The sequence below is a fragment of the Echeneis naucrates genome, chromosome 2 (assembly GCF_900963305.1).
Source record: "Echeneis naucrates chromosome 2, fEcheNa1.1, whole genome shotgun sequence".
In the NCBI taxonomy this organism is placed as follows: Eukaryota; Metazoa; Chordata; class Actinopteri; order Carangiformes; family Echeneidae; genus Echeneis; species Echeneis naucrates.
The window spans coordinates 12,254,083-12,278,476 of NC_042512.1; the positions used below are offsets into that span (position 1 = coordinate 12,254,083).

The 24,394-nt window shown below is 43.7% G+C and overlaps 1 protein-coding gene across 2 annotated transcripts in view; it reads right to left on the reverse strand.

The window, feature by feature from the left end:
• Nucleotides 1–24,394, reverse strand: part of LOC115051795 (potassium voltage-gated channel subfamily H member 7-like) — a 52,267-nt gene that overhangs the window by 24,797 nt on the left and 3,076 nt on the right. The window contains exons 3-5 of one of the 2 annotated variants that reach the window (XM_029515466.1): nucleotides 6,558–6,713; nucleotides 956–1,429; nucleotides 365–385 (exon numbers count right to left, since the gene is read on the reverse strand). In XM_029515466.1, coding sequence (XP_029371326.1) covers nucleotides 365–385; nucleotides 956–1,429; nucleotides 6,558–6,713 — 651 coding nt within the window. Of the gene's footprint in view, nucleotides 1–364; nucleotides 386–955; nucleotides 1,436–6,557; nucleotides 6,714–24,394 lie in introns of both variants that reach the window. The other variant, XM_029515457.1, reaches the window with a different exon arrangement.

The following is a 24,394-nucleotide window of genomic DNA, read 5'->3' on the forward strand; positions in this document are numbered from 1 at the left end:
AGTGGGAGGCATTATATTGTGTAGCTTCATTGATTCTCTTCAATAAACAAAAGCAGGAGAGGAATTTAATGTGTTGCTTCATGCAGGCACATGCAGAGGTCAGTTTTTGGTTTTTTATTCTTGAGCTTCCACCCTTGGCGAATGGCTGGGGTTCAGCAGTTCATGTGCGCTGGGACTTAGTCATTTAGTATGGTGCCAGTGTTTTAAGGCTCCAGACCAAGACCTTCACAAACACACTGTCAGTCATTTGCATTCAACATAAACCTCTGTGATGCAGGAAAACCCATGCAGCAGGCAGGCTTTGTGCAGCACACAAAGCGGCGTGTATTTACAACTCAAGATGCAGCAGGCTGCTGTTTGTTACCTTTGATACTGCGACCATTGTCTGCGGCGACAGCGGCATGGCATTGAGGGAACAAAGACAAACGGGAGTAGAAATGAGAGAGGAATGTCTGGTTTTCTGTAATGACGAATGGGGCCTGGCATTAAACCGCCACTAGTGTCCCCATGAAAAATTCATTACAGCGAAGAAGATGTATGACCGTGTCAGCCACCGGGAGCTGTTTGAATGAGGATTGGAGATAGGGGGGTGGTTCTAGACTAATTGGCCTGGAGGAAACCAGGCCAGTCTGGGGCCACTTCTAGCTTCAACCAAAGAAGGGCCAAAAGGCTAATAAGCGTTTAAGACCTAGGGGAAGATCAATAGCATCCAATGTGGATGATGACTCACTATAATGCTGATTAACAGACATCACATCTACCATCTCCTATTTTGGGCCCACAAGGAGTTTGGTAATTAATAAAGCTAAATTATAGTGAATGTGAGTGTCATGGGGAATAGATTCTTTTCATAGGTCCCTTAAAAGACAACATCTGTGTATCTGCGTTTTCACCAGAGCAGCAGGAAGTGGTTTCAAGTTGTGCTTTCTTTTCAATTGTGGGAAAATTCTCCTACCTTCGCTGGCATGTCTGTCTCTGAACCCCATCTTGGAGTTGGACCCAAAGCCTTCAATGTCATGTACCGAGGAGGCCCTGCGAATACTGCACACGCTCTCTCTGGAGGCGGTCGGCGTCAGGCCTGGGATTGACGGAGCCGCCATGAACGTGTCCTCCTTGCTCTGCTGCTGGGTCTGGGCAACGGCCTGGTCCTGGTATACCCTGTCCCACGGTCCCTTGGGTGACGAGTGGTCCAGAGGCCCGGACACAGGGGTGGAGCAGTGACTGGGGCCGATGAGGGCGCGGGTGTCGTTGGCATAGGAAGGACTGCAGCTCTCGCGGGTGGTGGGGAGTTGGTAGTCATGCGTAACCACTGAGCCATCACTGTTATGGGGGGAATCCACCATGACGGCGTCTGGGTCTTCCTGGGGCAGGGACTGCTTGCTGATCCCCAGGAGAGGTAAAGCTGGGAAACGGAAGCGAAAGAATCTCCCTTTCCCTGATGAGGAGAATGAGATTGAAAGCGTCAGAGTGAATCTATTATGCTCATGTTAATCCATATGACGAGTTTATGGTGAACAATAAAGCTGTGCACGGGGAGCCCTCTGGCAGCATATAAACATAAAGTCTGAAGCAGGAGATGGCGAAGTCCCTTAATTATCATATAAGTTATTTGCTCACAGAAAACCAGAGTGTGCTGAGATTTTTAATGTCCCACTGGGATCAACAACCACCGCTGACCTTGTGTTGTGTTTTCCCGATGTGTTTATACCAAAACTCACTTGCCGTCCTTAACATCCCTGCTGAGATCTCCTGCTTGTTTGCCAAAAGCATTCACAAGTCTGCCAGTGCAGCTTTCTTAGAAAGACCCTGGCAGATCAAAACAAATGCCCATTCCGCCTCAGGCCCAAGTCTAATTCTCGATTTCCCTCAATAATTCATGAAGGAGGACATTTGCTGAAATATAACGGTGAAAAAAGGTGCGCTGAGGAGTCAGACCTGTAAAGGATTACGTGCAGGATTTTAATGGGTGATTGATAGCTCCTGGGGAGATGAAGGGGAGTGCAGCAGAGACAGCGTGATATTTAGGGTGCTGCTTTCATTAACAGGAGGTAGCTGTGAGGGGAGGTTATCCATTAGAATATAGTCGCACTTAATCAAAGTCTGTTCAAATGAATGATGTGCTATACACTTTCATTCGCAAATGGCCTCGCTGCACCTATCAATATCTGCAAACATGTCAGAGAGCGACCGTTGCACTCACAGGATTTCACATATGGACTGCAAACCATGGTCTGCACGTTGTGAATCATTTAGTCGCCTGAGCATATGTCGTACATGTCAGAATGAGAAGGCTTTCAGCCGCAAGGCGTAGTGAAAACCGAGCAAACTCGATCTAAAGAAGTTGCATTCAGTTTACAGTGCAGCGATAACTCACAACTTTTTTTTGTTCTTTGTGTCAAATCAGAGAAATATGACAAAAAGAAACAAACCCGTTCATACCCGAATTAAATAAAATACACCTGCATTACTCTGCAATGAAAAAGTCTACAGCAAACTTGAAAAAAAATCATAATTAGACACTAAATATATACAGAAGTACCCAAGCTATTGCTCACTGTGGGACTTGCTGTGTTTATCTCTATAATATTGCGTTGTCTGGACCTTACCCAGTAAATGATTTGGCACAATTCAAATTAAATCAAATAAAGTAGATGCTTTTATGCAATGTGCGACTTCACTAATGCTTCAATGCTGCGAGTCTATTCAATAATATCAAGGAGTTCAGTTGAGTGCAAGAGATTCTTGAGGAAAGACGGGGCATCACTCCACTCCTGCACAGTTTGCAGTGATCCACTCAGAAAGGACACGACTCTTTAGCTTCTAAATAAAGGAATATTTGGTGTAATAAGTATGGTTGTTTTTATGTAGATTATATGCAGTTTAGAATTACAGCCTAATTCAGGTGTATGGTCGCTAATGCGGGCGTGACTGCTGTTTTTTTCTCTCTAATAAACAACCTTACTTCTAGTCTTTTTCTGATTTGTTGTGAAGTACGGTTTGTTAAGTAATTAGTACCCTAAAATAGATATGGCCCGTGGGCAAACTTTTCATGCGACATCATTATGTCCCCTTTTGTATTTTGACACCATGTTGGACCCTGCTGTCTGCAGAGTGGAGCAGCTCAGGAAGTATTCAGAGACACAATAGGTGTGGAAATAGAAAAACGAGTGCATGTTTGAGGCTGGATAAGAGCAGCACCTTAAGAGGCAGAAAGGAAGGAAGCTCATTTTAGACAAAATGCTCTTTGTGTTTGGGTCGGTGCAGTGTGTGTTTGCATTAAGTCTCTGAGCAGATGCTGAAGATTGTTTGCATTTAATTGTTTCTGACCTGGCTGCTGAAAGTGTGTCTGCACAAGCTGACAAAAACCCTGCTTAGCATGCAGTGTCAAATAATCTCCCCTCTGAAAGAAACCTGTTCTCTCATGCATCATCGAGTGCAGCTCGACGGCATTTCACATTTCTGACAGCTCGATTTAGACACCAGCCTTCGCTGCTGAAACGAACAAATAACAAACGGAAGCCCGAGTATTCTCAGCGCAGGTCCGTGCTCAGACATATAATCACGGGTATAAACATACAAGCCATAAATCTTTTAATCAGCCCATAATTCAGTCACTGTGCTGAGAATGTAGTTATATTTAGCTGTGATAGTGAAAGGGCTGAGTGCTGTACATGTGAGTGTGTGTTCCCTCTCGCTCACCTCACCCTCTCCAGCCCTCTCATTCTTTCCCTGCAAAAACTCACCAGCGGCTTTACACAACCCATGGACACAGAGTGGCCCTTGTTGCTATGATACCAGATAGTAATATTTGCATTGAATATTAATTGGGCCCTCAGATCCCCATGTTGGAGAGTGAAATGTCTTCCTGTAATGTGAGCATGATTCAGATGTCAGGGGAGAAGATGCGAGGGAACAATAAACCTCGGCCCTGCGGTAGAGGTGGGACACAAACAGCTTTGTGTCCTTTTGTTTCCGTCTCTTATTCCTGTGGTTTTGCTGACGTCAAATGAAATAAATAAATAAATAATATTTTCAAAAGCAATGGGGCAGTTAATGTGCTTACTAACTGATTTGCATGAGGTGTTCTTTTACCTTAAGGAGTGTTTACCTGAGCTCCCAGTTCTCCTATTACTCACCAGCTGTGGAGGATAATTCTGCTGTGTCCCCACTTTGCTCGGCGCTCATTTGTATAGGGAGAAAATTAAAGTGTGATTGCAGTAGGCCAGAGCTAATTTGGTACTTTTCTTTAATTACAATATTTGCAGGCTGACCGCGACAGAAAACACAGGGAGAAGAGAAAGTAATGGCTGGAATCGAACTGTATTGAAGTGTGTCGTTGTTGTCAACAGGGAAAGATGAGACGGATTGTGTTTTTTCTTTGCAATATTGTCAGTGCTGGTGGAAAGGCCGGTACTCTAAAGCCTATAATAAAGAGGTGGCATGAAAGAATCTTGACAGTTTGACTGTCAGAGTCTTTCACCTGAGTTCACAAGTAATTTTCTCATTTGCATCAGTTATTACTTACAAATTAGCTGCAGCACTCAGGTGGATAAACACAGGATTGGGTTTGTTTGAACGGACACATATTAGTTGGTCCCCAGGTCTGCCCTTTGTGTAATCTCTGAACACCCAACATTATAATGTATATGAAGTGCCATCAATTTCCTGGTGCTCCCTTAAAATCAGTGAGGCATTTCACACTTCCCCTTGTTGAGAACCATGTTGAGAACCATGAATTAAATTACCAGCGAAAAAGGTCCTGCTCAGCCACATCAGAGCAAAGCAGGAGAATCCTAGCTGGTTTCATACTGAATGGGTCATCGTTGAGCAACAAAAGCAATCAATAAGTGGTAGCGAAAGCATGGCTGCTCATTCCTCCAGAAGGAGCTGAGATAATGCAACCCATGGATCATTGAAACGCTCCATCCACGGTATGAAGGCTGTGGAGACTTCAAATAACAACACTCCAGGCTTCACTGATTTCAATTTACATCTGGGTTTTTTTTTTCTCGGATTATGCAGGGTTATTCATAATCTGTGACCTCTATCTATGTGCTGGTTAAGTGTCACACTAGGTCTGCAGAATTCGCTGATAGCCAGCTTTGAAGACATGAAGGCAGGAAACACCAGCCCCATCTGGTCGTCTGGGACAGAGGGGGAGAGATGGTGGACACCTTCTAAATGAAGAGAGATATTTTGAAGCTTTAATTCACAGAGGAAAGCTCCTTCAAGGAACTGCCCTCATATTACCGCTAAGTCATTGGTGTGTTAGAGCAGCATTCCCCAACCCCCGGGCCACTGACCGGTACCGGTCTGTGGGTCTTTTGAACTGGGCCGCACAGAAAGAATAAATAACTTACATTATTTACGTTTTATTTACTATCTGAATCTGAACTATGTTTTATTTTGACGCATTTCTCTTGACGCTCTCAAGACGTTTGTCTCGCTCGTGTGATACGTTACCGCTAACATCAAACCCACAAGCTAGCGAAATGAAAAGGACAGTTTCTTTGTGAAGGGCAAAAGGCCCAGTGAGGCGACAGAAGAAGAGCCTGCGACTTCCATGAAAAAGGAAACTGCATTTAGCTTCGGGGTTAGGGGGCAGAGAGGATGTTACTCATGTTATGTTGTTGGCGCGATGTTACGGGGCTAATGAAGTTCCATACGAGTGCACATTTATTATGATATTTAGAAAATAGCACAGTATTTATGCCAATCGTATCATTTTATTTTGTTGCATTTATCCGCCACACCTTAAAGGGCCGGTACATGGAAATATTGTCTGACATTAAACTGGTCCGTGGCACAAAAAAGGTTCGGGGCCGCTGTTTTTGCCACCTTCACAAATACACACTCTAAGTGAAAAGCTTATATGCTTAATGCTTGTTTTCATCAGAGTGAGGGCACACACAATCCAGTGCACAAGGACAGGACTCACTAATAGGCTCAACACACACACTTTCCAACTATTTTCCACAAGCACACCATAAGGCAACAGCGTGTTTAGGGCCTCATCCAATTACAGTCATCTAGAGGTGACCTCTGGCATCTCTCTCTTTCTCCGTTTACGTTCTCTGACATATAAAGTAGGTGTGTGGAGGACCAAAGACAGAACGAGGAAGAACGAATGTGTTCAAGAACACCATTGGGGAATGGCCTTGTACGCTATTACACCGACAGCTCTGGGAAGCCGAGCGCTCCCCCAGCGCAGCTCCAGTAGTTCATCAGGCCATCCTGGCAGGCTATGAGCTATAATTGGGCCAGACCTTTGAGATGATGGCTGGCTAACACATCAGCGTCTGGTAAACGCTGGTGTCAACATGCCAGAGGAGCTGTCTGAGCAAGTCCTGCATCCGCAGCCGTGCTTACTGCTGCAAGTCCAACTGGATGCACAAGCTACAAGTTACGCTTGAGTTTACGCTACAAATCAATTATGGCAAATGTCAGCGCATGAGGCAATAATGTTAGAATTGCGTCAAACTCTTAAAGATCCCAGCTTTTTCTGCTTTTAGACTGTATGGACCTGTAAGAAAAAAGGTTCAGTGGCTTTTACTCACGCTGGTCAGCTTTGGAGGGTGAGGTGTGGTTTAATCTCTCCAACGAGTCGCTGCTGGCTTCGTCCAGGATGTAATCAAAGTTTAGGATGAACATCATGACTACGCCCTCCTCGTTCTTCACTGGGATGATGTGTGTGGCGCAGAGGAAGTTGGAACCTAAGCAAGAGGAAACTTTACAATCAGACACGGGTAATAAACTTAGTGATTTGTTAAGTGAACAGCTGCTAGCGTTTATTACGGCTTTTCGGATAGTGTGACCCTGGAGCTTTCCATTTAGACTCTGAGATTCAAACATCTTATTGCACATGAAGTTGTGTGTGTGTTTGAGGAAAGGCTGACTGAGAGAAGAGCCTTGATGATTTCATTTATACAGACATGCTCCAATATTGGTCCTTCGAGCCGGATGTACTTCACCCATGACGGTGCCATGGACACACAGAGAATAGCAGCAACTGAAGGCCACGACAGCTTCCAGCACACCTGCAAGGCCATCAGGTCAGCTTACCACAGTCCCTCATGCCTTATACTGCCACCCTCAAAGATGACAGCGGAAGTGCCAGCGCACAGCAGCTGCAGTCACTCAGCCTGCAGACCAGTCACACACTGCGCTCGGGCCCCCTCTCGGTATCTCCATGTCAGGGGCGGTCAATGAGGTGAGTCAGTGGCACATAGCTTCACATGCTAGTCACCCGCCTAGCAATCGCAAACCCCCTCAGAGCAAAGCTGCCACAGTCAGTGGCTATCAGAGTGCAGCTTCAGGGCGAGCAGATCTCGTTCTCCTACGCCGCAGCCATCACTGCATCTCAGTCTGGGCGCCCCATTGAACCACTCACTATGGTCAGATTCCCAAACAGTCAGCAGTGCCTTTCTGCAACAATTATTGCTCGGTTTTCAAAGACCCCCCCCCCCCCCCCCCCTCCACAAAAAAAAACAAAAAAAAACTACCAGCCGTTTGTCAATTTCTATCAGCCTCACAATTTCTCCTGTGAATGCTTTTTTAATTGGTCTTTAAACTCAATTACTGGATTCGCTGTTGGCCCCACAGTGGGAGGTAAATCTGCTTGTGCCTCCTGTCTAAATGTTCTTCATTTATCAAACAGCACAGAAGAGGTTAACGGAGAAGAAAGGAGTTGTACAGATTATAGCAGCTGTCTTGTTTCAGCTACAAATAAATACGAGCGCAGTGATACCGCTGGCCGCCAGCATTAGCTAAATGGAATGTGCAAAGGCTAAGACTGGGGCTACTCGCGTAGAAAATGAAATGCATATTAAGATTTAAATAATGAACATCTCAGGAAGATGCTCTCCCTCACATGAGGCTCTAAGTCCTGCTGTCACCACAAGGCTATTTATAGTTCGCCGTGCAGGCACCCGGCCTACAGCGTTTCTTTTCTGGGCGAACACGGAGACACAGACGCGCTGCTGCACAAACAGGCTCGCGTTGAAACTCTGACTCCGCTCACAAACGGCCAAATATTCCCATGTATATTTACACGAACACACTTCAACATGCAAACGCAAATAATGTCAGATTTTTCAAGCCTTACGTCTCAAATCCTGCTGTGAAGCAACATAAGGCTTCACCGGGGTTTGATTTATGTATTGGGGAGCAGTGATTCCGCTGGGCGAAGGGGTATGGTGCCCCTCATAGTAGATCAGTGTTAGGATGAGTGGATTCAGCCATTAATTTCAGTCAGAGGAAGTTGGGTAAGAGTGAGGAGGGGTTTGGTTTTCAGGGACTATCAGGGACTATCAGGGACTATTGTAGCTTGTTTACATCAAAACTGCATTAAAACAATAATAATAGTAATTACAGGATTTAGCATCACTTGTATATATCACTTTGTATATTTCACCGTGAAAAGGCTTTAGAAGTCCTTGACTTTATTTCAGTATCATAAGAAAAATAGAAAATATAAATGTGTCTGTCTCCATGGAAACCTGAGTGCTCTGGAGGATCTTCAGAGTTTAGCTTTATTGTGCTGAAGATATCTGTCACTTCATGGGAAACTCAACAGCTCCATTTAAATTTCAAGCTGGTTTACCAGAAAACATTAAATTACAGCAAATGTACGTACCAGCCTACAGCCAGTTCCCCTGCAGCGCTGCTCACAGGTACAGAGGCGCTACAGCTAAAGGCTTTGAACGCCTTCCCTCTGGTTCAACCTTATTGCCAAGCGTGTGAGGCGAGACACACAGACACAACACAAACTCTTCCGAAGGATGCACATTCACATTTAGCATTAATACAAATATAAGTCTAATGCAAAGGCATAAAATCACACACAGACATACGACACAGAGCTTAGTGCATCCCTCAGGAGGGGACATACCTCGGCTTTGTAAAGTGATCTGTATGTATTGGCACACGTTTGTGTGTGTGCACTCTAAAAATAAGCCACTCGGAATCCATCGGCATTTATAATTCATTGGAGGTATTATGTTCTAGAAAACATAATGGTCAGACATGTTTAGGCAAGATGAGAATGAGAGGAGGCTCGTTGGTTTGCTTTTCTGTTTGTATCTGTGTGTGCGTGAAGGACACAACAGGAGAGATAGGACAGGGACGGGGTCCCAAAATGATCTGATTAATGTGTGTGTGGATTCATTCCTTTATTTCTGTTCATGGCTGTTCATCATGGGGTTGATCAATAACCACCAGTTTGTGTGTGTTCTCTGCATTAACTCACTCTGACTTTGCTTTAAATCTGCAGGGCAGCATCTACAAGTCAGATGCCATTTTTGCAGACATTCATACAGGCGTGATGAGGCACACCAGAATGAAGCCATTTCAAAGACAGCCAATCTGCTCGTATGATTCGTTTTCCATTTCAGTGTCTTTCCCCTCCATTTCCCAGCACCCCTTTTTCTTTTCACTCACTATTCGCCCCTATTTGGTCCCTCCATGTCCTCGTCTCTCTCACCCTCTCTTCCTTATTTTGTTTCTTCCTCCTTTGCTACTCTCCTCATCTTTGACCCTCAGTGTTTCTCCCTGAGAAGTGACAGAGCAGCTTCGTCCCACTGCAGGAAGGACACCTGATGTGCTGTAAGTGGACAGATCAAACAGATCCCCAGAGCTGCTGCTGCTGATGCAAATTTTTGCCTGTCCACCTGCATATCCGGCCTCAGCGGAGGGTCAAACACAAACCCACGAATGCAGACATGCGTACACGCGCGCGCACTCTCACGCAAGCAGCAATAACATTTACATTTCTCGGTTGCACATCGGCATTGACAAGGACAGCCATGGACACGCAGACAAACACTAATGGGGTTCACAGATCTCAGTTCAGCAGCCACAGACAGATTCAGCCCGACACACACACAGTCCCTCACACACAGCCTGCCGGCAGCATTAATTAGCAGAATGTTCTCTGTCCAACCAAATCTAATAAGCAGGCAATGGAGCTGGTTTACACGGTGCAGCGTAATGAGGGAATGCACCTTTGAAAAGCATTAAACCAACAACATTTAAAGTATGTCTGACCTGAATATTTATACGGAGCTGCAGAGCAAAATGTATTTAAGCATCCTAATGTGATACATCAGGTGCCAGCTCGTGTTGGCTGGAGATACATTTAGAAAAACAAATGACCTCCTCTGTCTCTAAAAAAAAAAAAAAAAGAAAGAAAGAAAAAAAAGGAAGAGTGGGAAAAAATGGCATGAGTCAGCATCTTCCCTCCCCTCGGCTCAAATCTACAGCCATAGATGGTTGGACCGAAACATGGAAGACAGAAAACAATCTGGTCTTTTCTGGTCTCTGGTCCTCTGAGGGTGGAAGATAGTGGGAAGTGCTGACTTGCAATTCGTGAGAGAGGCAAAGACTCGCAAACTTAGTTGAGATGAAAGTGAGCAGAGAGAAGTTGCATGTTATATCTATATATATATGTGTGTCTGTATATATATATATGTAGAGAGATATATATATACACACACCTGGGGCTGATAAGCTGCGCTGGTAGTGCACTGCTGCACGAGTCAGGGGTGTCAAAGTCGAGCCACAAGCCTTAAGCCTGGGTGGAAACGTGGGTCTTATTGATTTAAACATTTTCCACTGAGCTTCATTTCCTCACAGCCTACCTGGATTAACAGGACTACCTGGTAATCTGGTGCTGCGCAGATGGCTCGTCAGTGTGACCGCGCAGTATGGCACCAAATCCATACACGGACCATGCCAAGTCGCAGCACGCTGAACGCTCATTAATGTTTTCAGACAAAAGCGGCATTGTTTCGCGGTGTCTTTTCAACACAGGACAGGGCCGTGGGGATTTGGTTTTTAACGCTGACAAATCAAAAGCATAAAATTTCACAAAGTCACCTCCACGCCAGTTGCTTTTTCACCGCGTCTCTCCAATGAACCACTTGGATGGTCCAACCAAGCACATTAGTCATGGAATAAACACAATTATCCCGGCAGACAGATGGATAAATGTGGCTACTCATCCAAAGCATAGATCAAAACGCAGGCTGATATTCTGCATTCATGAGGTAATTTTGTTTATTTATTTTTTAATATATCCAGGCTTTCTTTTGGCACATTCACCCTTCAGGTTTGGACTGGCAGGTGACGACAAAGTTCAGATAAGGACAGGCTTACCTCATGCGATACGACATTGACCAACTGTTCCCACTGAGTTGTGTCTTCATTAAACTGAGCTATCCAATACACCACCGACACAACACACACCCATGAAAATACCTTCCTGTTCACCTCAGTTGACTGCTCCTATTCCTCTCACCCCCCCCCCTTCATTCTCTTAAAGTTATATTAATTACACTCTATCCAGGTTATGTCAGTTCAGTCTAATTTTAAGCTTGAGAGCTCCCTACTCCTCTGTGGTTAAGGTGATTCACTCCTCCATCTTCCTCTTACTTTCATTTCATTCTTCTCAATCAGTTGTTACATAGTGATGGGTTTGTTTTGGTTTTACACCAGTTTTTGTTTTGTTTGTTTGTTTTTTTTTATGGAAATGAGGTGGAGGTGAAAAAATGACACCGCAGGAGTGTTGCGCATTTTTCTAATTTTAAAAAGGAGATAAAATTTCTATTTGTGGCTGATAAAAGGCGTTGAATGAAATCAGAGGATCTTACTGAAGGTAACACAATGATGATCCACTTTGATATTACGGTAAAGTCACAATGACAAACCTGCTTTCAAAGGCCGTTAGAACTGTGTGTCACCAAATCTAATGGGAGATCTTTGGCTATAAAAAGCACAAATTTGTATGAGACCAGCAATCTGAAATCTGTATTGGAATTAACTAACACGGCAAGATGAAGTTCTAAGAGTTTCTCAGTTTTGGTTTTAATACTTGAGGCTATGTAGACATTGCAACTCGCAACAGATCAATATCAAATGAAGGTCAAGGGGACATCATTACACTGTTGCTTATGTAAAACAAAATCAAACAACATCCACCAGATTTCAGACAGGAAAGTCAAAGCCAAAGTAAATGATTTGGGTTCCTCCCCAGTTTTGGTGGAAATGAACTCTTTGTGGAATCCTGCTGACGGCTGAGTCTCTCTGTCCACGGCTGGCTGCTGATGTTCTGGGGTAAATGCAGGACATATCGCAGTGTTGGACAGATAGGAGAGGGCTTCAAACGTTGTGGGTAACCTTCCCCTTAACTCCTGAAAGCAGCATTTCCTTGTTTGTTGTTCCAGCTACATTTGCACACACCAAAGGTAAATTTTAATAATTGAACAACAGGAATTATTGAACGTGGGGGTGCATGCACATAGGGAGAGTTTTGGTTTCAAGATGCTGGAAATTTCATTAGATTCAATTTCCACTATCAATAATTAAGACAATGGAGCTGAAGTGCAGACCACACACATACACAAGGATCACTTAGTGCCATTTAAATGTCATTCTTTTCTCTTTCTCACAGAAACGCGATGAGCCGTCTCCACTTTACTGGTCCTTCATCTGAACTCGGCCTCCAAAAGTGACATAAGTAAGGGACCCCCCCCTGCAGTTTAACATATGCTGACTGGTTCTGTGTGACAGTGATTGTGGGTGAGTGGCAGATGGGAATCTTGATAGCTCTCATTTGGAACAACTGCTGCCAAAGAGTCGCCGTCAAAATCATATTAAATTGCAGCCTGTGATATTCTTTTTTTCCAGCCTAATAGTGATGGTGTGTGTGCACTTGGAAATAAATATAGTGAGGATGAAAATTCTAAAGGACATTAGACTCTAAATACCTAATGGAGGGTTAAGACATGGATTTAGGGAATGCATTAAGTCAAATGTGAGTGTCTTCAAAAAAATTAGTGTGCTTGTGTGTGTGTGTGTGTGTGAGCGAGCGTGCGTAATGTCAGTGACACTGATGTGAGCTGAGCCTCCTGCAGCAGGAAACTGTTGGTTGCTGCTGCTGTGCTTCAGGGGTTACGGTGACACCGCCACCTCCCTGTCTCCCTTTCACTCCTCTCTCTGTCAGACGCACGGCAGGGAGCTTCTTCAGCTTCGCAAAGCTAATTGCCATCAAATCAACTCATCTGGGTCATTTTCTCACGAGGTGAGTGAGACATCAGACGACATCGCTGCACGGTGACTTCTTTAGAACATGAACACTTTTTAGAGATTTCAAATATAAAGTGGCTCATTTATGTTGAGCGAGCTTATTATGGTGGGAAAATAAAGCACTCAATAGGAGAACTGACCTTCGTTCAGAGGGTGGAGGGCTTATGTTTTTGTCTCCTGTTCTAGGGAAATGTGATCCTTTCCCCCTTCTCCCCCGGGAACATTCAGTTGTACCAAGAGCTGTTTAACACTCTAATCCAGGAGGGAGAGTGCTACCTTATCCCCGGGGTTACAATATCATCAGTGGCGTCACCCATCACCCAAAGGTCACATGTGAAAGCGCTTGTCCATCAACGCTGCGAAAATAGAAAAATGTCTCAGAACCCTGAAAAAAGCGTCACACTGACTGTTACTGTAAAAGCTGAAGGTTTAAAGTAAAAGCCCCAAATTATAACAAGAGGTTTAAAACAAGCTGGTTGTGAGGAGAATTGATCGTTTAAATCCCTTTGGACTATAGGCTACTCCCAAGCTGTAGAGGGGACTCTTATATATTTACTACTCAGTATGGGAATTCAGCTCAATTCCTCCATACTGTCCTGAGCAATTACAGCTGAAGAGACATCCAAGCAGAAACAAATGGAGAAATCATTAGTTTCAGAGTCCTTCTATTGTAATACAATATAACGGATAGTCCTCGGCTAAAATTTACAAGAGCTAATGAATTGTAGGAGATTGGTTATAGGTCAAAAATCCATATTGTGCATCAACTTGTGCCACAGTGTTCCTGCCGGACCTGTGGGTGTGCCGCAGCGATACTCCGCAGCCTTTTGAGGACGCGGGGGAGGCCCATACAGCCTGCATTGGGAAACTAGATAAACAAAATCACTGTAGAGAGCACACGGACATTCCAACTGAATTTATGATCGCAGATTTTAGGTCTCGCAAACCCGAAAGTCACTGTGTCCTGTTCCGAACAGATGTCGAGGCAGAAGGTGATAAGTTTTATTTCTTTTGCTGCGATTACGCCTCGTGTCCACACTGCTCAGGGGTCTTTGAGACCTTTCCAATCGCTGCTGACTCTTGTTGACATTTGTGACGCTGAATGATAATAATCTAAGGCCATGGATCAAGTGTTGAGCAATTAATTGACACAGCAAAAATAACACGACGAACGCGTCAGGTTATTTGGGAGATGGAGGCTCATGGCAAGCTGTGACTAACAACGTCAATACAACGTTTATCATGAGGAACATAGAAAAAATAACGACTTGACAGATGGTGCAGCAAGCAAGATACCACGTAATGTGACTTGGATGTCTTAGAAAATTAATAAAAAAACAGATGTCTACTTGTTAAGTTTTTGAAGCAAATCATACTTCAGATTTGGGTGCAACAAACTTGGGATGGACACGCGACTTTGCTAACACTGAAACATTCACAAAGCAGAGAAAGGGGAAAATGAAGTGGAGTTGCTGTTTTACTAATGACTACGTTTAAATGACAGTTTTTCCTTCTGGTGCTTTTTAGTTTGATCTGGGTTTGTCATTTCCATAATCATCTTCCTTGACCTTCCTCACTTCTCACCGTGCAACACGAGTGTGCACTTTCATTTCTTGCTCATTCACAAGCTATTACACAACCACCTTAATTGGTTTTGAGATCGCTGTCTGGAGTCTTTATATTGCCCCATGATTTTAATATAAATTAAATAATCTGCTGAGGAAGTTTTTGCTACCCATCTGCGTTTTATAATGACTTTTACCAGGAAGAAGCAGAGACGTGAAATCAAGAATCACTGAATCAAATCACTTTCTTTTTTTTTTTTTTTAAACAGAAAAAGGCACTCAGACCCAGGTTACTCTGTAAGGGCCACATTGCTCCAGCTCCATTTGACATTGATGTTAACACAACATTGTTGTTAATGCACATTTGCACATAAACATAAATATGCTAAGAAACACATCTTGATACACAGACTGCATATCCTCATAAAATATTCCTGCACATCAGGATTGAATTCGAGTTTTAGCACCCAGGTGGCCACAGCATGAATATTGTTGTCATAAAATACACTCATAGAGGCAGGGGAGCATGACATGGTGTATATAAAAGCAAACACAATTACACTAGCACGGGGATGTAGGGGAATTTTTGTGCAGCAGCTGAAGGAAATTTGATGAAGAACAGTGTAAAAGCTTGATGGGTGCAGGCTGCTGTCAGCCTTGTCTGATTGCTGCACTGGGAACCTAAATTACTTTTGTCAAGTTGTCAAAGAAGCAGCAATCTGTACCGTACATCCATCTGCAGCCCGGTAGAGAGAGCTGCGAAAAATACGATAACCATAAAAGACAGAAGGCACTCGGCCGGAGCTGGACCCTCGTGTCCTGAAGACAGGGTAACATGCAATCGTACTACCAGCTGTGATAAAACAAGCCAGTGGCCGGAGGCTGTCCGCTCTGATTCAGAGGTCTTGTTGATTCAATCAGCACCAACGTGACTACAAGCTGCGCAGGGTTCTGTTCCCTGATGGAGCTTCTAACTCATGAGGCTTTCAGCTGATTCACTAACAATTATTCGGCCATAAATGATCAGTCAAACAGTCGCTGCTGCAGGACCGGGGACGAAGATACTGTGCTTACATTTCCATATAAATGACCTCACCAAGCATAGAATCAGCTCTGATATGCTTTGAAAGCCAATAAATATCTTTAAGATAAAAAAGGAGATTGAATATTTGTGTTATTGAATTCAATTACACAAATACATCTAGGAAACAAGAAATTGACCAAAAGCCAGGCATGAATGAAAACAATCAGGCCAGAATTTGATCTGATGGAGGAAAAAAAATGAATGGCTGTTCATTCACAGATGTGCTCTCTGCATATTCAATCTATGAATGGGAGAGAAGAAAGGATCATGGACTGAAATCACATACTGCCAAATATGATTGGTTGACTGGGGGGGCTTAATTCCACATGTTTTTGAATAAAAGCTTTAACTACACTCGTGTGAGAAATCTTTTTTTCTACAAAATGGGTGGAAATAATTGTCATTCTGTCTGAGATAAAAGCAGGATGAAGGGTGTCTCATAATGGAGGCGTTTGGTGTGCAGCTGCAGAGGGGTGGGTGGGGGTGTGATCCCTGCAATAAGGCATGACCGAGGAGAGAGGGGAGCCGGAGTGGGTTGGGGGAGGGGGCTGTCAGACTGTTTACTGTCTGTTTGTGGTAATACCATCACAGAATAGCATCGTGTGTGGGCTTAATCCATAGATCCAACATCTGAATGACCCAAATTTAGTCACTGGCACAGTGCCTGCCAGCTGTGGCTGTGAAATAGATTTCATTAATACACGGGCAGGTTAAACTGGTTTGTGTGATTGATCATAAAATACCATCTCCACTAATTTTTACATGTTGGAAAGCATCAAATAAAATCACCCCCCCTACCCAAAGATAGCTATGTAAAGAGAAAACTCAATTTCCTTCGCTGGGTGTGAATGAAATTCTAAAAGTGTTTGTGTTTTAGAAATGCTGCTTAACGAAATGCAAATGAAATGCAAAGTGGCGCAGGAGCTTGCTGGATCTGAAGTGATTTTCAGATACAGTGCAGAATGTGCAGCCTTTTCAGCTCATTTAACTTGTCGAATTGACCTTGTTGAAGGAAATGATAGCAAGATGTGCGACTCTAAAGAATGACCTGGCAAGAAAGCGATCGAAGAGGGGAAGGCCATCGACAAAATGGTTTATTGATCCCTTCTTACAAATTAAGTACAATCTGTCACTAATTCCTGTACGGACAGATGAAGATAGGACAGCAAGAAATAATTTATCTGTCTAAGAGCAATTATTTTTTTTTATGTAAGGCAGCCACTGGTGTAATGTCCTTAAAACGCTTTGTTTTGAAAATCTTGAATAGCCACATTGTCATGTCAAATAAAATGTGTAATTACTGTTAGGGTGCAGAAATACTGGCTGTCAATATATCAATAAGTCCTGACAATTACACGAAATGAAAATAAACTTACCTCCTGGCTAATTTCACTCCCATGACATTGCCCTGGGATCAGCAACGTCATGTTGAAAAATATCTCACCAATATTACGGTGTGGATTAACACTTGTTCCGGTATCAATGTGTCCAAAAGGATGGCTGGTGATAATCCATCTTGTATTAGTTGTTTTTAAAATGAAATAATACGTAACTATATTAACAAAAAATAATGGGTTAGGGTTCCATCGTGGTAGTTGTGAACCCTTCTTACGAGTACGCCACTGCAGAGTAAGCAGAGTTGCCAAGCGAATGATACAGATGGTGTTTATAAAATTATATATATATATATATATTTTTTTTTTTAATAAATTACAAAATATATATATTATAATTTGACCATTTTGTGAACGTCTCGGTCTGCCGGAGTTCTTCTGTGAACCGTGAAGGCCTCTGGTCCCACGTGACACGTTTCCAGCCAATCACGCTTTGATGCGCGCTACAAACGCGTGACGTTTCTCTCAGAGCGACAAGCGCTATTGGCTGATTTTCACGTCGCGCTTTATGGAAGACAAAGCGAGCCCGCCGTGTCTTTTCGCTGTGTTAGCTTTGCAGCAGGCTTGTTCATTTGGTTTCCGACAGGTGTGCGATAATTTCCTTCCAAACACAATCCCGCGTCGCAACAAGCTAGCTCTCAACCTACATTAGCCAGTCAAGTGCGTTCATTTACCTCCCACCCTCCTCTGGGCCCGTCCTGACTTTCAAAATGGAGGATTAAATTTATATGCTCAAGCTACTTCCTAAACTGGACTTTCAATTGAAGCAGGTGGAGATAATTAAGAGGAGAGACCAAACGCCGGGAGCTGGAAGGTTTGCTTCAGGCTACAGAAGTTTACCTGCTCTTTCCAAACGGACTGGCTGTGTCCTTTCTTTGCCTGCTTTTCTCAACATGTGACATTTGTGACCTGAAGAATTTGCAAAAGAAGGCTCACCAAACACCAACCACGTTTTGGGGAAGCCCTGGATGGACTTGGCTCTGGATGAATCTACAATCCACAGCCGAATAAATCTCAAGCAAACAGCATGTCAAACAACACAAGTAAAGGTAAGGCCACAATAAGTTGTTTGTTTGTTTGTTATTCAATGAAATGTGTGTTGTGAATGCTGCTATGAGAAATGTAACATGTAACTGCTGCAAATCAGTTGGTGAATAAGCTCCTCTGCAGGGTTTCCCTGCGTGTCACAAAATGAGACACAGTTGCTACTGCAGCTCGAAAGCAGCGTCGCCAAGTCCAAGCTGCTGTAGTTGTTCTGGGCAAACGAACTGACTCAGATTGTGCTTTGATGGCGGCATCAGGCCTGTGTGACTTGGTCCCAGCAGTCTGCTCTGTTCTCCAGCTTTGCGCGCCCATTGGCAGACATGCCAGGATGAGTTTTCGAGCTGCGATGATATTTCATGGCTCTTTCAGTGGTTTCCAGGACAACACTTTGCTTTACTTCACAGAGAGACATTTTTTTAATTTATTTATTTATTTTTTAATCGAGATGCGAGCACAAGGGTGTGACAAACAGGGAGGCAGATCATGTGAACTGATGGGAGAAACGTGCATGTCGTGACTGTATCTGAGTTCAAATGTGACTGGAAAAGTACAGCGGTGGTATTTATATCTAACTGTGCAGGCCTCCAGTTTGTCTGCTTTAAACCACTCAAGTTTATAATGGCAACCACCAGGACAGTAACTGCAAACCCTTTCAGCTTGCTGTGGAGCCTCTCCTCCTTAAATGCAGCCTGGAGAAGCCATTAAACAGACTCATTATAAATGAGATCCTCTGTGAGGCATGCGCATAGAGGAAATCGAAGCCTTTTCTACAACACAAATCTGTCCCTGTCACTTCAGATTGAGAGCGGGGTGCTTGCTCATTACACTGCTTTGTCCCCGCCTCACAAGAACTGATGAGCGCGAGCTGAGCTGGATGGCCCCGTTCAAAGTCTTAAATCGTTTGTCAAGCCACTCCTTTATTTATTTTATCCTGTTTGGCCTCAGTCTGTGCTGGATGCGGCAGTAAGCAACGCTATTTTTAGGGCAGTCCGCTGAGAATAATTTTACTTGGTCTTGAACAGGTAACAGCGTCCTGCACAGCTCGATCCGTCCATTATTAGACCAGATTCATGAGGGCGTTCCTTCATCAAACGACTCAGAAATCTCTATGACACCCTCATTTACTCTCTGCTGCCTGCTCACTCACCTCATCCTTCAGCAACACATGTCAAACTTAGTTCCCGCTGAACACTCCTCACGTCCTCTCACCCTGATTTATGTGTCTAATTTTGTCTTTGTGTTGCTCCCTCCCTCCTCTGGCTCTCTGTTTTTCCCAGCCTTTTGCTCTCTTTTGGCCACTCTGCCAGCCTTCATGCGTGTGGGTGTCACAGATACAGACCGCTCTCAAACACAGCTCAACCTGAGGACGTGGAAGAGGCTGCAGAATAAGATCTTATCTTGTTTTCGCAGCAGCAGATCCACAAGGATTGGTTTTTAGCAGAGGAAGGTGTCCATCCAATCACGACACACGCCGTCGAACTCAGGTCATATCACTACCTGTCCCCATGTGCAGCTTGGTCTGAGCCTATTGAGTCTCATTGACTAGTAAGAGCTGTCCACTAATAGTTTTCAGTCTTTATAGCTGTCCCTGACAAGGAGGAGGAATGAAACTGATCATAAAGTTAATGACACAGACAAAATCCAATTCAGGATCACAATGGGATCATATTTCTATTAAAAACGTTCCTTTTCATGTGCAGATAATGATTTGTGGCCGTCTGTAGCATCACAATGTTTATGATCTGAATAATGCACAACAATCTTTTTGTAACCCCTGCAATTTGGATACTGCACTTGGCCATATTGTGCTTTGGATTATATTTCAATTAACTGGGTAGCCTTAATTCAAATTCTCTCTGCATTGCCTCTGCCGCTTCCTGCCACGTGACATCGGGCAAAGAAAAGATAAGTTCGTACTGACATCGAGAAATATGCAAACTCAGCAACACAGCTGCCAACAAGGCTGACATGTGGCAACCCGATTTAACGTTCAAAGTCTGAATATACTTCACTGGAGTCAGTCAGAGAGCTGTGAAACAAAAGGGAAGGCGAAAAGTGAAGTAGGAGCCTGAGAAGGAAAGAGAAATGTCAAGTCTCAGTCTGGTGCCATTTTCTCTGACCTGTCGCAGTGCAACAACCATTTAGTAGATATTTGCTGAATAATAAAGTAGATTTTAGTGTTTTCATCTTCTGCTGTAGCAGCACAGCATCTCAATGAGGAGCAGCAAGTGGAGGTCTGAATCAGAGAAGAGTCAATGGACATGAAAGACTGTAAAAGGATGTGGTTAAAAAAAATAATAATAAAAAACTAAAAATTGTGCATCTTCACGTTGCAACGAACGCACCTTAAAAGCTTCAATAAAAGATTCTGAGCTGCATTCAGGTTCCATAAAAATGGTATCAAATCCTCTGTTAACTGGCAGATGCTAACACCTGCATTTACAGCCACTCAAGTGCTCAGTACAGTGTTGGGAATCCAAATGATTTGGTGCCAACAGCCTGTTATTGTGACCGGGGCCCCAGACGAGGCTGGGTTCAAAAATGACGCCCCCCCCCCCCCCCCCCCCCCCAATCAGATTAATTCATAGCTGCATTTGTGACAGCCTTAACTAGAACTAAATGATGCTGACGAAGAATAGGAATAATCAGAGACCTTTTGCATATTTTTAGATTTCTCTTGAGAAGGTGACATATTTAATATCTCGCCACATTCTGAAGTTTCCACTTTGATTTTAAAGGAAAAGAGAAGACAAAAAAAAAAAAACAACAAAACACGCAAATCTCGACGAGCATCGCTGAAGCACAACCAACTTTAATCTATTTATAGCATGACATTTTCAGTTTTATTTCTTATTTGCAAGTCAGAGCTTTAACTGTGTGCTGAGCATATGGATTTCTTCATACACCCAGAATCCCCCCAGAGTATATGCAGAGCGAGCCTCTGATTATTCCATTTGAATCAGCGAACGTAGAAGCAGCAGACAGAGTGAGTGATGTGGAGAAGTTACGTGTTGTGCTGGTTAGACCTGTGACTTTTGAAGCCTTCATTAGGACGAGGATTTAAGAGTTTAATCTTTAACTCAGGTGATTTATTTGCAGTGCTTGGTGTATTCATTAAAAAATAAAAGGCTGCGGACAAGGAAACCCTGAGTGTAGCTGCTAATTGGATGGCGTCGGTTAAGATCTGAAACACACTTGTCAGCCAGAACATCATGACCACCTTCCTCCTTCGTTTTATTGCCGAAACAGCAAGGCCTGGACTGGTCCTTTAAGTCCTGTTAGAAACTAATTGTGATACACCTTTCTATCAGTACCAGGATCAACCTTTACAGCAATTTCAGCCGCAGAACCTTTTCCAGGGTTTGGCCCAGACCCTGTCACCGGACTGGGAACATTTCATCACAAGTTTTGTCCTTAAAAGCTGCTCACATTCTTCCACTTCATTTTTCCTTCTCTCTGCCTGATGTGTCTCACCCACTGACATCTAATGAGATGATCAATTTTGTTCAGTGGCCATACTGTTATAGCTGATTGTTGTATCTGGTCTGAAGACAGAAGGGGGTACTTCTTTCCCAGCAGCCGTTGAAAATCGTATTTCCTCAGCAATTTATTGTCAATTCACAATAACAGCATTAGCATTAGCCCAGCGTGACCAGTCGTGTCTCTGCTACACGCTGCCATAACTATTCCAGCATATAAATTAAAATCACATAATGGACTGACTTTTTCGTCTGTGAAATCATTTCCCTTTTCAATTCTACATTGCAGTTTGAGCTGAAGCTGCTCGACGTGATGCTCCCCTGTCTACGCAGATAACCTGCTGTGTTTCTGGTTGGAAATTTAATGCAGTACCTGCAAAGTGATGCGTCAAATACACCTTTCCAACTTAAGTCTGCCCGTATATCTGTCCTCAGTATAATTACAGGATAAGCTGTTTATTCTTCTTACCTCTGTGAGCCAATTCATTTAGCCAGCACACATTTGGTCTGCGAAGATCTTTCTATTCCTTTTTCATCTGTCTAAAACACATTTCGCGTAGTACACCCACACACCCGAGAGCTTGTCTTACACACAACACATTATGCCCAAAGAGCACTGCAGTATCCTCTAAATCTCTCACACAGGCCCAGGTTTGTTATGTCCAAATGGAAACATATGCATAACTCTGAGCAAGGGAGCAAAATCACACACAAACATTTCACTTTTTCTTTCCAGGAGTTAAATGGAGACACAGTTCAGACAATATAGCCAGGCCATTATGAAATACAAAACCTGTTGTTACATTACATGCAACTCTACCGTATGTGGAAAATCACGCACACAGAAAGTGTGAGTGAAGACCCAAAAGTCATTCCAGGTTTAAGAGATTGCTCTTGGAGCAAATGCAGTAAACAGCTCATATTCTAAATGTCAAGCACGCAGGTTTAGAATACATTTTTGCCTCTTTAATGAGAGCGACTTCGCCTGCCTGTGGAGGTCACTGGGTGGGGGGGCAGTTTTAGCAAAGCCACAAATCATAAAGCATTAAGATTGTGCCAAAAGATTGTGCTGACGAGCAGAATCTCCTTCACGGACTGTAGAGGACTGTGGGTGATGTGTTTATGAAGACCCTGGGTCACAGGATTACAAAGGAGAAGATTGCCTTGCAGAAACCCCCAATGGTCCACTAGTACAGGAGCAATCAGCCTGCCGCAATGACATTCCCCTGGAATTCCAATACAGCAGACAATAGAGATAGAGGCCGAGAGTGTGTGTGTGTGTGTGTGTGTGTTGGATCAGAGGAAATGACGGAAGAAGTTACTGCTTCATTTAATTGATTTTTTTTTTTTTTTTTTTTTTTTTTTTAGCAGTGACAGCAGAAAATAAATTATTTTCCATGTAATTTTATGTTTTAGTTCAGCCTCACATTCCACTTCTGCTCGAGTCTCACTGCCGTCCATTAATTTTCACTGAGCTATGATAAAGATATCTTCTCTCACCAGAGCTGACTGTTTACGCAGTTTGAACTTGTATAGCAATGCGTCCCACGAGGGACAACCCTCCGTGACGTCATCCATTGGTGTGTGTGGTTGGTTTGAAAGCCTCTGCAGAAAGTGAGGTCAGTCACACAGTAACCACACCCTAATGCATGTCATACTAAATGGTCCGTTTTGCTCCAAATGGGACCACCGTTGAAAAAGGAACTGCAGGCTGACGCTGGAAATTCATTAGGAAAACTGAGGTGATTAAATCAAAGGAGAAGTAGGGGCCATTTACACAAGACATTCTGACCAGTGGAGTCTGTGGTGGCATGGTGAGAGGAAATAAAGCCTGAACTGAGCAGCCACGTTTGCTTATGACAAAAAGGAGATTGCTCGAGCTGTCGGCCTGCTTGAAACAGGTGTATGACCTTCCCTGGAGAAACTCTGAGTCAGGTGAGAGGAAAACACGGAGGTAATTAGAGGCACTGGATACAGAATGATAATGAGGCCCTCTGTGCTGCTGTCGGGTCCAACAGTCAGAAGCCCTCCAGCTCTTTTTTTATCCGTGTCTCCTGTGGCTGGCCAGTGGTGGGAGAGAGCATTTGCCTGACATTGATTTCCCCTCTGAGATGTATCAGTTTTGAAGATCAATGCAACATGAAAGTATTTGTGTCCTCATTAATGCTGTTTGCACAGCGGATCAATGCAGACTGAGCACCCAGCTCGGCTTGGCTGACAATACAGTGGCCCAGAGTGGCATCAGACCTGTTAGGACCTACTCTGAAGTACGTAGCTCCCTGACCCTGCTCGTCGTACCCTGTAATATACTATATTACATGCTCGTCCCCCATTCAAAACCCAGCTTCAGAAAAACTGATTAAATATTTTCAGCACTGTGGTATCTTCAAACAAGATTTTTGTTGGGTTAATTAGCTCGACAAACATTCCCTCAGGGTCTCTCCATAATGTTATGTTCTTGTTACGTAATACAGTTCACTATGGATGCTGTTCATTCATGGTTACTCTGCGCTGAGGATGTGCTCAATGTTACAACCATGTTCATTTTGGGTGGTTCTACTATAAAAATGAGAAATATTGGCCACACCAGAACCACAACGAAATGCGGAGCTGATTACTCATTAACATGACTGATGATCTGCTTGGGAGAGCCTCTCCTCTTCTTGCGCTCCGTTCCAAATCCACCTTCCACTTTTCCATCTATGTAAGGATGAGCATCACTTGGTATCACCTGATTCTGCTCTC